The 16,112-nt window shown below is 41.5% G+C and overlaps 1 protein-coding gene across 2 annotated transcripts in view; it reads right to left on the bottom strand.

Moving 5' to 3' along the window:
• The window catches only part of coro2aa (coronin 2Aa), a 47,990-nt gene that overhangs the window by 7,336 nt on the left and 24,542 nt on the right, over positions 1–16,112 (bottom strand). For both annotated transcript variants that reach the window (XM_085459085.1, XM_085459086.1), the window contains exons 2-11: positions 10,005–10,205; positions 5,708–5,824; positions 5,234–5,383; positions 4,493–4,672; positions 3,762–3,878; positions 2,292–2,396; positions 2,074–2,170; positions 1,402–1,514; positions 1,190–1,280; positions 623–891 (exon numbers count right to left, since the gene is read on the bottom strand). In XM_085459085.1, the coding sequence (XP_085315211.1) occupies positions 623–891; positions 1,190–1,280; positions 1,402–1,514; positions 2,074–2,170; positions 2,292–2,396; positions 3,762–3,878; positions 4,493–4,672; positions 5,234–5,383; positions 5,708–5,824; positions 10,005–10,205 (1,440 nt within the window). The remainder of the gene's footprint in view (positions 1–622; positions 892–1,189; positions 1,281–1,401; positions 1,515–2,073; positions 2,171–2,291; positions 2,397–3,761; positions 3,879–4,492; positions 4,673–5,233; positions 5,384–5,707; positions 5,825–10,004; positions 10,206–16,112) is intronic.

Genomic DNA, 16,112 nt, shown 5'->3' with positions numbered 1-16,112 from the left:
GGGCGTGCAGTTTTCCACCTGTTTTTACCCCAGCTTTATAATCAAAGATGTAACAGAAACCTGCTGAATCTAAATTTTATCAGTGCATCGTATTTCAAGATGGTACTTCAGTAAAAGCTTCTTTTAAATTTCACACCCGATGCCCTTCCTGATGCAAACTCCAAACGGATTTGTGCCTCCTCTTGTGATCTTGTGATAAGTAAATGTACTTAATATTTTCCACCACTCATTACTCATGATGGATTTAGTTTGTTGTGCCTCTTTGGCCTCACGTTAAAGCAGTCTGAACCTTCTGAGTGCCACGGCTTCTTCAGGTTTCCTAAAAGTAACTACACAGGACCTAAAAACAGCTCAGTGTCTTTAGCGTACTTTCAGAATTTCTCCTCATTTGTGTATATATCTGTTTACTTGTAACAGTTTATCTTTTTCCAATGACACAACCTTAACTGAAGAATATCCTGGGACATGTACTCGACTTTCAGCGGATAAGTAACAAGTAGGACGCATTTCTATATTTCAAGTCCATTGCAAAGAATAACTGACTAGGATGCAACTAAATATAGCTCATATTGCTTTTACGTCTGCCTTTGTGTGTCTGTGAAAAAGCAAAACCATCCAGCACCTCATTCTCTGTTCTGGGAGGAGAGCAAAGCGTGGCATCTTCTCCGTTGGTGACGGGTGTCTGAATCCTGTCATCCACTGTGTGGCTGCTGTCCTCTTTGCTTTCTTTGGCTTCCAGTTGGTCCTGAATGTAAGCGAGCTGTAGCATGCACGGTCTGCCCTGAGACCTGTGAGTGTCTAGCGAGTTTTCCAGTGAGTTGCCCACTGCCTTCATGTCTGAGAAGGACTCTGCTATTTGACTTCCTGGCTTCAAAGACATTAGCAATGGACCTAGGAAACAAAGGATGCTGATCAGGGATTTAAAAATGGTAAATGGCCTGTATTTATATAGCGCTTTACTAGTCCCTAAGGACCCCAAAGCGCTTTACATATCCAGTCATCCACCCATTCAAACACACATTCACACACATTTAAACACTCATTAGACAAGCTAAAAGACTATTGAAAGGATATTTCATTTACCCACATACAAGTGAAGCACCGGAATATCAAAGGTAACAAATAAATGCAATTTCAGAGGCTACTGGACACAAACAGATCTCACGCACAATCTTTCTTTACTTCTAACCTTTGTCCATGCCACCGAGCCACTCCTCTGCAGTCAGAGCAGGCCTGTTTCCAGCCGTCATTGGATAGAGGTCCTCTTGGTACGACTCCGACTGGAGACACGTGCACGGCAGATTCAGAAAAATATTCAACATTAGGTCTGTGAAATGTGTTCAATTTGGATGTTTGTTTTTCTTTGTGCAGTGGTGTCTGCCATTTTTGTGCAACACTTACCCTGCGGGGTACAATCATAGAAAGAGGCTCGATGAGACTCTTGATTGTCACCAGTTTGTAGAACCTGAAGACTTCACAGGAGCTCACATCGAGGCCTCGCTTCGGCATCACACCTGCAGGTTAACACACAGACGCACACAGATTGTATTCATTCTATTTTCAGCATCAATATTAGTCAAGGTAAGACGTACTGTATTTATATGGGGACTCAAATCTTATTTTTTAAAAACACACTTTCCTCTGTCACCAGGAAATTCACCTGCAGGCAGAGCAGCAGGCAGTTAAAGGTTAACCTGTATCAGAGTAACTTTATAAAGCAGAGCCACTACAAGTCCACTTCACTAAGCGCTTTGGGAGATTCTAATATACATTTTAACCACAACAAACAGGTGAAATAACAAATCTATCAAGTGCACATGTGACTTTTTTGCTGCCTGTACACCTGACCTGAGCCACAACCCCTTCGATCAGCTGTTTTGGCTATGCAAATATTGGAGGCTTATTTGCACAGCAAATTTGCTTAAAGGTGCACAGTGTCATCACAGTAGGCGGAGTTTCCAAACAGGGTTCAACTGTCACGTCTTTTATTAACACTCACTTTAGGAAATAATGTGTCGGTGACATTAAAAAAGTTTAAAATTGAGCGCGTGTTTATGTGCGTGTGTTCCTTACCCAGTCCTTTCTGAGGTAGTTGTGAGCGGTACTCTGTTAAGAAGTGAATGTATGGTTTTTCTGTGCTGATCTCATAGTACCTGATATTTCCATCACCCTAAAAAGATAAAAAGCGTAAGTCTCTGTAACAGTAATAAAGAATATTTTCTGTATGAAGCTTTTAATATGATTGTTATGATTTGTTTGGGTTTTTTTTTTAACATGTTTCAGAGTCCCACCTTCCCAGCAAGGTAGAGCATGTGTGTGTCGGGGTCGTAGAAAGGAAAAATGACCCCCGACGAACCGTCCAGGTTGTCTTCCAATAAAGGCGCGGACAGATCATCCTACAAACACACACGAGGATCAAAAACGTGTTAAAACACAAGACCTACGCGGCGCTGATGTAAACAACATACAGAAAATATCAAAACACTGACTGAAATCCAATGCTCCCTAAGAAGCACTCTGCAGCGGCGAATTAAAAACACTGAGCGCTCAATCCCTAATCCGAGCTTTGCCTTAATCCTCCACCCACGATACGCTCTAAATCATCACAACACGCCGGCCTGGCACACCAACTATTACTACTACTAGACTACTATGTGTGATGAGACTGGGTGATGACATAATCGCGATGTGACAAATAACTTTGGCTCCACTTGAACACGGGAATCAGTGAGCTGCTCAGGTAAACGTGCAGGGTTGCTGAACTGGTGCATTTCATCCACTAGGTGGCAGAGTTGCACTTGTGACAGGCTCGAGAGGTGTTTGGTAGTGAAGGAAGTATTCTGAGATATCATTAATACAACAACTTCTGACTTTACAAGAAAAAGAAATCCTCAAATGTTGTCAGAAAAACGCTACAAAAAATGTTTCCTTGTGCAAAAAAGGTCAGAACATGAACCTGGCTGCACATCAGATAATTTCACAGGTAAGAAAACTTTATCTCAAAGCTCAGGGGTTTAAATGATGTAGGCCAGGAAATGAAGCTGCCAAAAGTCATGACCTCTCCAATGGTGACGTAATATGCTGACCATTACTTCACTCGTGTTACTATTAATACTCTGTAAGCTTAGATTTCACTTATTTGTGGCCCTTCTGTTGTTGCCAATTTCCCGATTTCTCCTCCTCCTGCAGTCCTGCTAAATTCCCTGGATATAAGTGTTCAATATATTAAACTTAGTACAAATTATTCACACCAGCCTGACTATTTTTAGCCAAGACTGCCCCCAAGGAACAGGGTGCTCTCATTATTCCAGCATCCAGACCAGCAGGTAAGCGCTGAGCTCACAATTACAATTGTTTACACGAATGCTTGTGCTGCGATATTTATTATCCAGAGTCTGTCCTGTCTTTGCAAATCCTCGTCAGAATGATCCTAATTTGATCAGAAATATCTACAAGTTTAACAAGTAATCGATGTGAGGAGTGTCGACTGACAAAAAAAACAAAACAAACACCCCCACCAGACATTTGCTGACATTAATGCTTTTCTTCATCAATTAGCTATTTCAATTAATATTCTATTAGTAAACATGTGTTCAATGTAAATAAACACGTGTGTGAGATCTCAAAAATGCCATTTTTACTATGAACATTTCTCTTTTTTCTCAACCTTTTGCTTTGCTACAAAAAACACAAAAGCTTTTTGTAAAATTGTGATATTTTGTTGCAAATGTCTTGCTGCATTGCTCTGTAACGTCTCTCACCTGATCCCACAGTGCTATCTGCCGATCATTGTAGCGCGACGTTCCCGACGTGAGAAGCATCTTGGTGTTTCCCAGGATCAGCACTTTACTGGCTCTGTGCGTCTTGCAGCTGCTTTCCTGCAAATGTGACACAGTACACATGACGTGCAGCATTAATCAATGAACCCCGATGAACATTTATGCCACTTATAAGTCATATAAAGAGGTTTGTGTTACACCACTGGGATGTAATATGTGTAGGAGTTCCCTGACTGGGTAAAGGAAGCAAGAAAAGACTGATGAACAGTGTGTGAATCACTGGCTGGTGACCCGGTGGGCTGTGGGGCTACTCTGTTATCCAGGCCAGGCCAGAGGTATCAATTCTGGCTGTGTGGTGCTGGATGAGTGCCTGGGTGCCCACGCAGGGAGCGGAGGGGGCAGTAACAAGTAGGGAACTCCCACTTATGTAATATTTGCTGTGATGCTACTGTGGACCAAACGCAGGCTTACAGTTCAATAATTTTCTTTTACAAATGAGAGCCAGTTTAGACAGATTGTCACATGGACTTTACGCTGGTCTGAACTTCCTACTGTTAAACGATACCATTTGCAGCTTCTGACTGAGGTAATTAAGCTTAAGTCTGAGTCTTCCACCTAAAATCAAAGTGTTTAAATTCAGATCACTTGCTGTTTTTCCCCCATTACAAAAAAAAGGGAAGATAAGAGAAGTGCACACGTGCACACAGCAGTACCCGCAGCAGCGTTCCAGAGCGCGACTCCATCAGGCGGACTTTCCTGTCCTTGCAGGCGGTAGCAAGAAGACTTCCATCTGTATTGAAAGACATGGACAAGACAACATCTGGGTGGTGACTGATGGTCCGCACGGGGTTCTTTATCACCGGCTCCGGACAGTCCAGGTTCCAGATCATTATCTGGAGGCGGAGAAACACACAGAGATCAACGCAGGTGGTTAGGCCAAGAAGTCAGACACATTAAAGGGTGGAAAGTAACTGGTGGTGTGCTACAAGTAAACCACATACGATTAAGCCGCTCAGAGGGCCGAGTAATTACAGAGAGTGGTACATAACGGTTGTGCGAATGGACATAACAGTGCATACTTTGCTTATCTCAAAGGAATTTGTGCTATTGCACTCAGCTGTGTGGATGAAAAGAGGCAGAATTGTTTAAACATGGGAGGCCAGCATGTGTGCAAATACAGGCAGTAACTGGAGCACGTATCTCTGGAGTTAAGACATCGCACCTACGGCCCAAAACGATCTGAATACTTAGGCTAACAAACAAAGTGCTCGTGATGCTGTGTAATGTAATATCTGAAATCTTTACAGGTCAGTTCAGTGTGAACTGCAGGGCTGCACTGTGACAGATAAGTGCTCTCGGTTTAGGTCACATTGCTTTCGGAGTTCATGCCTCGTTATCTTATTGTCTATAAATGACTCCAGGCTTGTGTAAGAGGTGGTGTGTGTGTGTGTTACCTGGTAGTCATAGGCAGTACTGAAGAGGATGTTGTTAGCAGTTGGGTGCCACTCGATGAGGCCCACTCTGCGACTGTGACCCTGGAGCTCCTTCCACGGTACTGTAATATTTTTATACACACCGTGAGGAGGGATTTCCCACACTTTAACCTACAAACACACACAAAGAGGACCAAATTGATGAAGATCCGTGCCAGAAACAAACCATCTCTTTCTCAATCCACAAAGAACAGCCAACAGAGAAAGACATTTAAAACAAATAGCCTGAAACTAGGTTTTTTCCTCTCTCTCTACAGTGATTTGTTCTGAGCATCTGCCAGGTCAGAGCTGAGGAATGTGAGGAATGACTTCTAGCTCCTTTCTGAAGGCTATAAAATGATCTCCCTGCTGCAACATGCTCAAATCCCATGAAAATGACAACACGTCAGTAAACCTCACTGAAAATGGACTCTGTGTGCGTTCCGGTGTACAAACCGTGGCGTCCTCGGAGCAGGAGGCGATGCAGCACTCGTTGAAGGGATTCCATTTGATGTCTAACACGTTGCCCCTGTGGCCCGACACTCGAGGTTGCTGAGGGTCCACTTTACCCGTCTGGCAAAATTTAAAACACAAAACATGGACATTAGGGAAAATCACAATATTTTTCCTCTTGGAAACAAAAGTGAAACCACTAATCAGCTGCTCGCTACACTGTGGAATGAGAAATCATTCTCCTCACATATCCTGTTATGAATAATCGGGCCCCATCTTATCTCACAGACGGACGGACGCCCTCTCTACTTTTAAAGCTTACAGTTAGGGCTGATTCAGGTGACCTTGAACTTTAGTTATGCTAAAATAGGCCTGGGCTGCTGAGGCCTCCCATGATGCCCTGTGTGTTCCTTGTTCACTCACCTTTTTTTCCACATTTATTTGTTTATACACCACTTTGCATTTAATCATTAGTTATCATTAATCTCCGTCTCTCTGCGTGTCTTTTGTCCCATCTTTCTCTCCACAACCCCAACTGCTCATGACAGATGGCTGCAACTCCCTGAGCCAGGTTCTGCTGGAGGTTTCTTCCTGTTAAAGGGGAGTTTTTCTTTCCCATGGTCACCAACTGCTTGCTCATAGGGAGATGTCTGATAGTTGGGGTTTCCTTTCTACTTTTGTAGGTTCTTTACTTTATAATATACAGCATCTTACACACACACACACACACACACACACACACACACACACACACACACACACACACACACACACACACACCCTGAGAAATAATATAGGTCGGGTTGACCCAGCCCACAGTGACTTGAATGGCATGGAAAGTCGTAGTGTAGGGTTAAGAGGAGTTCCCGGTTAAGTTAGGATGCAGATTTCCCACAGAAGTCTAAATCAAGCTTTATCCTTTATCTACAGTAACTGGCATGTAGTGACCATAACCCGAGCTGCACAGAACCAACATATAGAGGAAGGAAAGAGACGAAAAACAAAAAAGACAGCCTATTTAAAAACATGCAAAATAACAATTTTGCACTATACTGTACATTAAAACAAACTGTGCCAGCAGTCCCCTGAAGTGCCCTTGAAGGTTATGTTCGTAAAAATCACAGAACTGGTGTCTGTAATTTCAGAGTTTTTTTGTAGCTCAATCCAAGAAGTCGAGCTGCCCACATAAAAAGCAGTTTCCTTGACCTCTGTGCAGCCTTGTTACAGAGTTTGGAGAGCTCAGGCTGCCTCTATATACTTCTAACAGCTGAACTTTTTCTTTTGGCCAATTGTGGGCAGCGATATAACCTATCGACGTTAAACTGAGTGAATGTATGATAGAATAACATTAGCATTCACCTGGAGTTGCATTTGTCGTCAGCCAATGAATTCAACTGTTTTTGTTTGGGGGGGGGGGGGGGGGGGGGTTTCTCTACCAACTCCTCTGGGAAAATATCGGGATTTAGCTGCTAAGTGATGCTAAATAGGCAGTCAGCTATGTTAAAACCTAAAACTGATGAGAAATGAGAACAAAACACGAACAACAAAAGCCCAGACAGGCACTAAAAGACGTAGACTTTTGCTTTAATCTGAGTGAAACTGCAGATTTGGCGTTAATATCTGCAGGTCTGCCTGTATAAACATCTTCTTACGCACTGAGTGAATTTGGTGCTTATAAGTATTCCATCTATTTAGTCACAGCTCATCATAAACAGACTCATAATGGACAATTTAAAAAAAAAGAAATCAAACCAGGAGAGCCAACATTTCAGTCTGAGATGATACTGCTGCATTATGCAGCTAAGTAATCTGTAATGTAGCAACTCCACACCAGATTTTTCTTTTCCCCTTTACTTTGAGACTTGTACCTTGTGGCTACAACCACACTCGAGTGACATCCCTTGAGGACGTTTATGAGAGCTGCCTCTGGAACCACCAAAGGTAAGTGAAAATTCCATGTATCTAAACACGACGTGCTGACATGTGCAGGTTAGGGCGGGTATTTTCATTCAAGAAAAAAAAAGCCAACTCTACATGACAACATGACAACTAACTACTCAGACTGAAGGTGGAATTACACGAACTGTTTTTAACAGACACACAATGATACTCGTACAACGCGGAAGATTTTCCGCCTCAACAAGCCGGCTAATTGTTCCATTCGTATAAGCCGAAGCTCCTTTAAACTGACATTCCTGCTCAATAATCTAGCCTGTAGGTGCGTAAGGTGTGTTTGAAACAAGAAAATGACGTAACCATTATTTAAACTTCCAGCGAGCCCAACGCATGCACGCAAAAAAGTATTACATCTGCTCCTGTTTTTATATGCATTAACTACTTTCGTCACAGAACAACAGCTCATCTGTAACAGGCAGAGGTGGGATGTGGAGGCGATTGAGGGGAGGGAGTGCTGAAATTTCACATCCTTTGAATAGTGAAACGGAGGGGAAGAGAGGGGTCAGAACGTGAGTTATGTCATTCCTAAGCTCCTATGCAACTCTTACACATGCCAGGAGGATGGTGATAACTCAAACAGAGAGGCAAAGTAAAGAGAGGTGTGGAGCTTGATGAATCCCTCTGGACTGGAGATGTACAGTGAGACAGAGGATCTGTTTAGAACGTGAGGGCCGACTTTTATTTGTTCTGCTGTTGTGGCTGACATCAGCAGTGGATGTCATAACACGCATAAATCATGTGTGAAAGAGTGAAGGGGGAATGAGACAGACTAATGATGTGATATTTAGGTTGTAGCACATGAGCAGCCAGGGTTGTACTTTATTTAGAGATTCTTCAGGCTGTGTTAATGCTGAGCTATTTATAATCAGACCCAGGTGTGTATATCCATGCAGGGAGAACAAAAAAGAAGAAAGAGATGGTGAACAATTAGCAGAGACAATTCTGCCCTCCAAAACGTTCACTTTATCTGAGGTTAGAAGAAAAATGCTGAGAAGCAAGAGCTTTTTGGCTGATCTTTGCTCAAACATGTGCGAAATCTTTAGCGTGGTGAAAGTTCAGAAGGGCCATTTTGTTTTTGAATATATCTGTGAAACCAGAAAAGGAACAATCACGCGAATCCATTTTGAATATCACTACAGTCTATAGTGCTCTCAGAACAGTTTTTTCAATAAATTTGGATAATGCAACCCTTGTGCTCTCTTGGGAAACAAGTTAAAGTTTGAAGAAATTGATTTTTTTTAAAAATGCAGACATCTGGGAAACCTTTTTAAAACAGCCTAAAAAAATGAAGAAAAAGAAAGCGATGGAAAAATTGTTTGATTTTTTTTGTGTGGAAATCCTAATTTGTTTGATAAGGCCTCAATCACGCTTTCCTCAACTGGCTGCTGAGTGGTTGCTGAAGGTCACGTGCTGTTGCTAGGTGGCATTGGTCACAAAGAAAGTGCTGCACGAATTCTTTTAGTTACTAGCGTATTCCCACAGTCGCCTGTAGTTTGCATAGAAGACGCAGACTCGTCTGCAAACACTCTTCAACTACTCACCAAGCGGTAGTGAAACTGTGAAAATGTAACACAAACAGGAAATGCAGACCATGTCAAGTACCCTCTTTGTGACTGATCTCACCCAGCAACCACTTGCAAACCAGTTGGGGAATACACATTTTTCCCTAGCATTTGTTGCTTGCCAGGAGGGCCCTGACCTGTCTGTAGATCTGCATGTCTGAGGCCTTAGATATTAACAGCAATGTGACATGATGCTAAGGAACAACTAATGCTCATACAGTTAATCCAGTGTTTTCTTTATTCTAATAACTGAGATCATGTTTGTTTGCTTTTGCCTTCAATTTATCAACAGTAAGAGATGAAGCTGTCTATGCCATTGCTAGTCAAAAGAAGCAATTTTTAAGAACTACATTAAAGTGAACTTTTTCACTTTATCTTCTGAGAAATGTGACAAGTTAAGAGACAGCATTTCTGCAGACCAACTACCTGTACACCTAAAATCTCTTCCATAATGTCACAACTTTTTGCTCACCGTTTTTTGTTTAATATATGGACTTCATCTGTAACCCAGCCAAAAAAAATCCTCAGATTTGCTGAGATGTTGTTTCATTGGGACAACAGCTGCCACTTAGAAATAAAGCAGACACACAGTATTTGAGTCATTCCTAACTTTGAGGAGTCAGAGGTGCTCAGTTTAGGTCTTTTGTCTGACTGGAACAACACAAGTGGGGAAAAAATGGCACCTTATTCTTGTGTCTTCTCTGCATTATGAGGTAAATGCTGACATACTGCTCATGTCGTGGCTCATGCCTGTGAACCTGATGCGAGGTACAGATACTCACATGATGGACAGACAGGACCAAGAAGGCCCCTCCTCCAGCACACTCAGTGATGACAGCCAGGAAACGTGGGTTGATCGCACAGAAGCTGTTGTCCTGCACACTGCGTGTGATTGGCACGCCATCAAAGCAGTTCTCCTTGGTGGCGGCCTTACCAAACACGTGGCGGAACTTGGAGCTGCGGTACTGAGGACGCCATGTCATCTGAGGGAAGGGCGAGGAGAAGAGAGGTCAGCCAAGGAGAGCCATCCATCGCACAGTTATGAAGACAGAGGATTTTATAGGCACTAAGCCTCCTGGTCCACGAGCACAGGAGGGTATTATTTAATGGTAGATGTAATAAGACAGGGAACTGATAACAAAACTAACACTCGCTGCTCCATAAGAAGTACAAAATTAAAAAAAACTCTTAGAGCGTTCGCCTTATCTCATACTTTGTGACACAGACCTTTCAGATCAAAGCAGCGATGGCTTCACTGGCAAACAATAAAACAATAAAAGCAGCACAGATTTTATTTCAGTATCAGAGGTGGTCAGCCACGTCTCAGATAAAAAGCATGACACAGAAACCAGCGTGTTAAAGTATAAACAATAAAATAAAAACATGTTCTGCAGGGTTACTGCAGCATCTATGGACCATCAAACAAACAGTAAAAGGGGGGTTAACTTAATTAAGGAATGACACCATATGCATCATGGCAGACGGATGTATGAAGGGTTGCTCTTTAACCAAAATGTAGTTCTCAAACTCACTGACAGAAAGTGTACACTAAACATCATTCAAAGGAATTAAAAACCGCTTTGAAGGTAGAAAAAATTATTTTCTGTTGTAAACAACAAAAAGTTTTTACCTTAAATATCTGCTAATGACTTTTTTTCTAACTTATGTGGGCCATTTTGCCCCTATTTAATATGAACTAGGTGCACATAGGTAGGAAAAGTGGGGTTAAAGATCAATAACATGAGCAAAGAGACAAGTCCACCAGGGAAGTCTGCTGTCTACAGTCCATGTAAGTATGCACCATCAGCTCTATCTATTCCAAAATATGTGCACTGACTTTATCACGTCCCAGGTCCCAGTCACGCAAGCCTACAGACTCGTTAACAACCAGTCGCTAGTGTAAAATGTGTATTCCCCGAATGGTTACAGTGGTTGGTGGCAATCATTGTTAAATCCATTGCTAAAACACTAAAACTCAAATAAGCCTATAGACCAGTCAGTGACCCCTTCACTCAACCACCAGTCGCTATGGAAAAGTGTATACTCCTGGATCTGTTGGGGAGTGGTGGCTCGAATTTGCTTGTGTGAAAATCGCTGCACCAAAAACCTCCTTTTGGTCACTACCAGGTTACCAAGGTTGCTAGTAGTTTGCATGGAAAAGAACTTGCAAATTACTCAGAGTGGTAGTGAAATGGACACAGTTTCCCTTCAAAGAAAAAGCTGCACCTTTACCACTACAGCAGTAATGCACAACTTTTACTCTGAGGTCAAACCATCTCTTTTTCCGGTTAGTATCACATTTTTTCAACTTTTACTGCCGCTTGCAGAGTAATGAGAGTATCTATTGGTGACCGTGGTATCCTGCCAGCAACTAAAACGATCACATGGTGGGTTTTGGATCAGAACCCTCTATGCAACGAGGTAGCATGTTACTGTACTAAATTTAGTAATTATATTAATTACTATTACATTGTTACTTTCAAGGAATACCCATGTTTCCCTAGCGACCAGTGGTTACCGGGTAGATCACTGATTGGACTTGTGGCCTGTGCGACTGAGGCATTAACGTAAAATGTCAAGTAGGACAAAGAGGGAAAATACTCAGGTCAACCTCAGGACACAAGCTGTCTCAAGCCAAAAAGTGCATAACTCGTGGCGTTCCACAGGGTAGTATTTTAGTCCCATTTTTATTACCATTACGTGTTAATGGATGTAGGTTTTGCTTGTTTTTATATGCCAATTATTTAGCGTTTCTTTTCCAAGGAGACTGTGGTTAAACAATTTCTGAGCAAACCGCCCGGCAGTAACTGGTAGATAACTTCTCACTTCATTTGGAAATAGGCTACAGTGCTTGGGTTCCATGTAATAAGTCAGCACAACGTATTAAATAATGATGTAATGAAACAAGTCCACAAACAGACACATCATCATTTTATTGTTTTTTGGCCATTTAAGGTCGGCGTACTTCTAGCGAGCATCCAAACTACAATATAAAAACAGTATGTAGTGCATTGACAGTGAGTTGCTCTCCATGTTAGTACTTCAAAGCATCCAAGAAAGAGTTACATCTAAAAATAGATAAAGACACCACTGAGCTACTGAACATGAACGAAATGTATCAAGGTAGAAAATGTGAGCAGCTCAGAGCTTCATTTTTAACAACCATCTTTGATCTATTTTAAGCACATCTGGTTTTATTTTTAGGCTTATAAAGCTAGTTATGAAAGGCTAACTAGAAGTGTAACAATCTACCTACTGGAAATGGTTGGGAGAACATTTTCACTTTCGCTTTTGTTCCATATGAGCTCATCTGTGTATATGTTGTGAATGACAATATCCGCAGTAAAGATTTTAATTGTATTTGTATCACATACACATGCTTTTTCCTAACCAGTGTCATCAAAATGTATTACAGCTCTCAATAAAGTCTACTACATTTAATGTATAAGGAGTGAAAAACCTGCAATACTTTCCCAATCCGGACTCTCTTTTTAGCCGCTTCCCCTTAAGCCAGTCGATGCATATGTCATTATTGTGAGAGATAAGTGGCTCTGCTCCACTGGGACGAGGTCTGGCCAGCCAGCATGTCTGCTCTGCTGCTCTGGCTGGCTTTCCGCCTGCCTGCTGCATGGTCATTACTTATGAATTAGGGGTGGAGGCGGCTGATGGACAAGAACGCAAAAATGGATTCAACCAACAAAGTATAGTAAATGGAGAGAGCGATTAGAGAGCTACAGGAACATCGAAGAACAAGAACAACAGCAGTAGGAGGTGGAGGTATAAACCCATTACAGGTTTGTGTTTTCCTACAAATCGCACCTACAGCAAATCTTGTCACTGAAAACAGTGACATCATGCTCCTGTTTTATGTGGACTGCCCTCTGGTTTTTCACATGATGGCTAAATAAATACATGGTGAGCATGATGCAGGTGTGGCTGGAAAGAGGCCGAGGAAGGATTTAGACCAACAGAAGGAAAAAAATCAGGTTTAGAGAAAGCAAAAAGAAAGGAAAGAAGAATGCTACAGAGGTGTGGAGCATGACTTCATGGCTCAGTTTACCCTTCCACCTCTCACCTCCTAGCCCGAGGCCGTCACAGAGAGCCTCGTACTGCCACACGGGAACCTGAGAAGGATTTAAACTACTCAGGTGTTTAAGACTCTAATTGCCACTCAGGCGTTCATCAGTCACATCCATGACTGCGATTACCACAGTTACCTTGTCAGCAATTGCTGCAATAACAAAAAGACATTTCGCTCATCCTCAACCTAAATGCTTAAAATAGAGTAACTTGAAAAATGGTGTCTCTTTTCTTTTGCTAAAGCTTCTCCTAAAATTGATCACAGATAAACTGATTCATCTAAAATATCCAGATTTTTCACAGGGCCACGTGATGCATCTTCAAATCTTATCCAGTCCAGTTTAATTTTTATTTTTTTATTATAGCAGATGCAAAAAAAAAAAAAAAAAAAAAGCAGCAAATCTGGAAGATACTTGAACAAGCAAGTTTGAAGTCTGAGTCTGCAGCTGTGAGGGCAGCTCTGTGAGCCGTTACTTTAATAATAAAAATAATAATGGATTGCATTTATATAGCACTTTTCAAGGAACCCAAAGCGCTTTTTACAATTCCACTATTCATTCACTCTCACATTCACACTCTGGTGGAGGCAAGCTACGGTTGTAGCCACAGCTGCCCTGGGGCAGACTGCCATATCGCGCCATCGGCCCCTCTGGCCAACACCAGTAGGCAGTAGGTGAAGTGTCTTGCCCAAGGACACAACGACCAGGACAGAGAGCCCAGGGACAGACCCCCTGAGCCACAGTCGCCCTCACTTTAGGAGTTCATATGCTAAAATGCAAGAGCAGATGCTATATGGCTTACACACACAGGGAGTATAAAAATGCTGAAATAATTTAAAGCAAAATAAAGCAAGAGGCTCTTCATAAAATTGTGACCATGTGAGATATACATTTGGACCAAATTTAATCCAGAAACACCTCCTGGTTTTGATAGAAAAGCCGTGAACACCCACAAAAAGTTGATGCCAGTCCACTCACTGGAATAATGGTTAATATACAGTACATGTCTAAATTAACTGTAATACAAAAAAATGAATGGAAACCATCTTACAAGGGCTTTAATTAAACCAGTAGGATTATTTTACTATTACCGTTCCCTGCTGTGCACTCCCCTCACTCAATCTGACCGCTGTCTCTGAAGACGAGCCCGCGTAATGCATCCGTCAGCCAGCCTGAACCACACACTCGACCTGTTCGTAAAGCGTGTGCAAAAGTGCGATTGTCGCTCAGTTCATCATGGAAAAATGACTCAGCCCCACCATACCAACGCATGATGCTCAACTAGCCCCTCTGATAAAACCCACATTTTTCATTTCGAGCAGTGACTGTATTAAAAGAACTCCGAAACATAATTTTTGGTGGAGCTATAATATCAGATCACGTGTATTCGTTTATGGCTGTGCTACAGTATTGTTTGATCCATTTGTGTTGTTGGTAAAATGACACATCATGAGACTGAGAAAAGAGAAGAAAAAACAAAACAAAACAGGGCTGGTGGACTGACGGTTTAAAAATTAGCCCATGTTTGGGGGCTAATGCTCAGGTCCTGCTCTACTATACAAATGTCATTCTAGCCCATTGTTAGGTGGGTGCCAAGAAAATCATGGTGTCATAATACATTAAATATAATCATATTATTCAAATTTTGTGGATATAAATTAGAGGTGACTGTTGTAAGATGTGTGTTAACTCCTGATCACGTAGTAGGTTCACAGACAGAGATTTAGTGTATTAATATCAGATACTGTAATCAAATCACTTAAAAAATACATATTTTCCAAGTTATTTTTGCTGTAGGTCGTGCACACTGTGCTACAGTGCGAGTTACGCAACTTCTAAAACTGCTAGTTGAAAGTTGTTCCCCACACACTGTAATAACTTTAAAAAACAACGTTTGTATAGTTATAGTTCCATGTTAAAGTATGGACTGCTTAAAGTAGTTTAAATATTAAATTAAGTTGAAACACTGAAAACATGACAGATGGCGCCGCTAAAGCTTATCTCACAGATTCGTTGATGTCTGAAGGTGGAAGCTTAGTTTTGAAAACAAATTCATGGTGATTATCAGGTTTTTATGACATCTATTCTGCTCTATCTGCTCCGTAACAAAAAACCTGTTAACTTCCTTACTGGAAGTTAAATAAACCGAACTGTAAATATGCCAGACAGCCATAAAGGTGTGAGGGGAATTCAGTCATAGAACTGTTATTAAAATAGTTTAATATATATATATATATATATATATATATATATATATATATATATATATATATATATATATATATATATATATATATATATATATATATATATATATATATATATATATATATATCTTTATTTTAACAAGACGTATCCAAAAAAACTTTACAAAAAAAATATTGGAGTTTGCTTTTTCCAGTGCAAAAGATTTTTGCACGGTTTGCAATAATCAATTAACCAGATTGTTCACAAAGGGTCTCCAAACCTCTTCAAATGTTGAAGTCTGTCTTTCATCAAACCATTTCTTCTTTCTAGTGGATGGTTTGGCATCATTCGCCCTTCTAACTGAGGTTTCTGATGCACATTTTTAGCAAAAGACTGAATGCATCAGTTGGCGAGCGAGCTACACGCAATTACAACCCGGACCACATCTGGACTGCTGTAATCAGCGTTCATGTATTGCTGAGGCTTACAAGACCAGAGGGAGAAGCTTCCAGGGCCGACAGCTAGGACATCTTGTCGCGTCTAAAGCGGGTTGTAATCAGGCCGGTGGCAGCTTTCTTTCAGCTGCGTCTTGGAGCAGGTACGCAGCAGGCTGCCGGGTGGTGG

This window comes from Copadichromis virginalis, linkage group LG6, assembly GCF_057382275.1.
Source record: "Copadichromis virginalis isolate Kocher_CV1m ecotype Utaka linkage group LG6, C_Virginalis_male_GT1.1, whole genome shotgun sequence".
Taxonomy (NCBI): domain Eukaryota; kingdom Metazoa; phylum Chordata; class Actinopteri; order Cichliformes; family Cichlidae; genus Copadichromis; species Copadichromis virginalis.
Note: the sequence above shows the minus strand (reverse complement) of the source record. Positions and strands in the feature narration are given on the sequence as shown.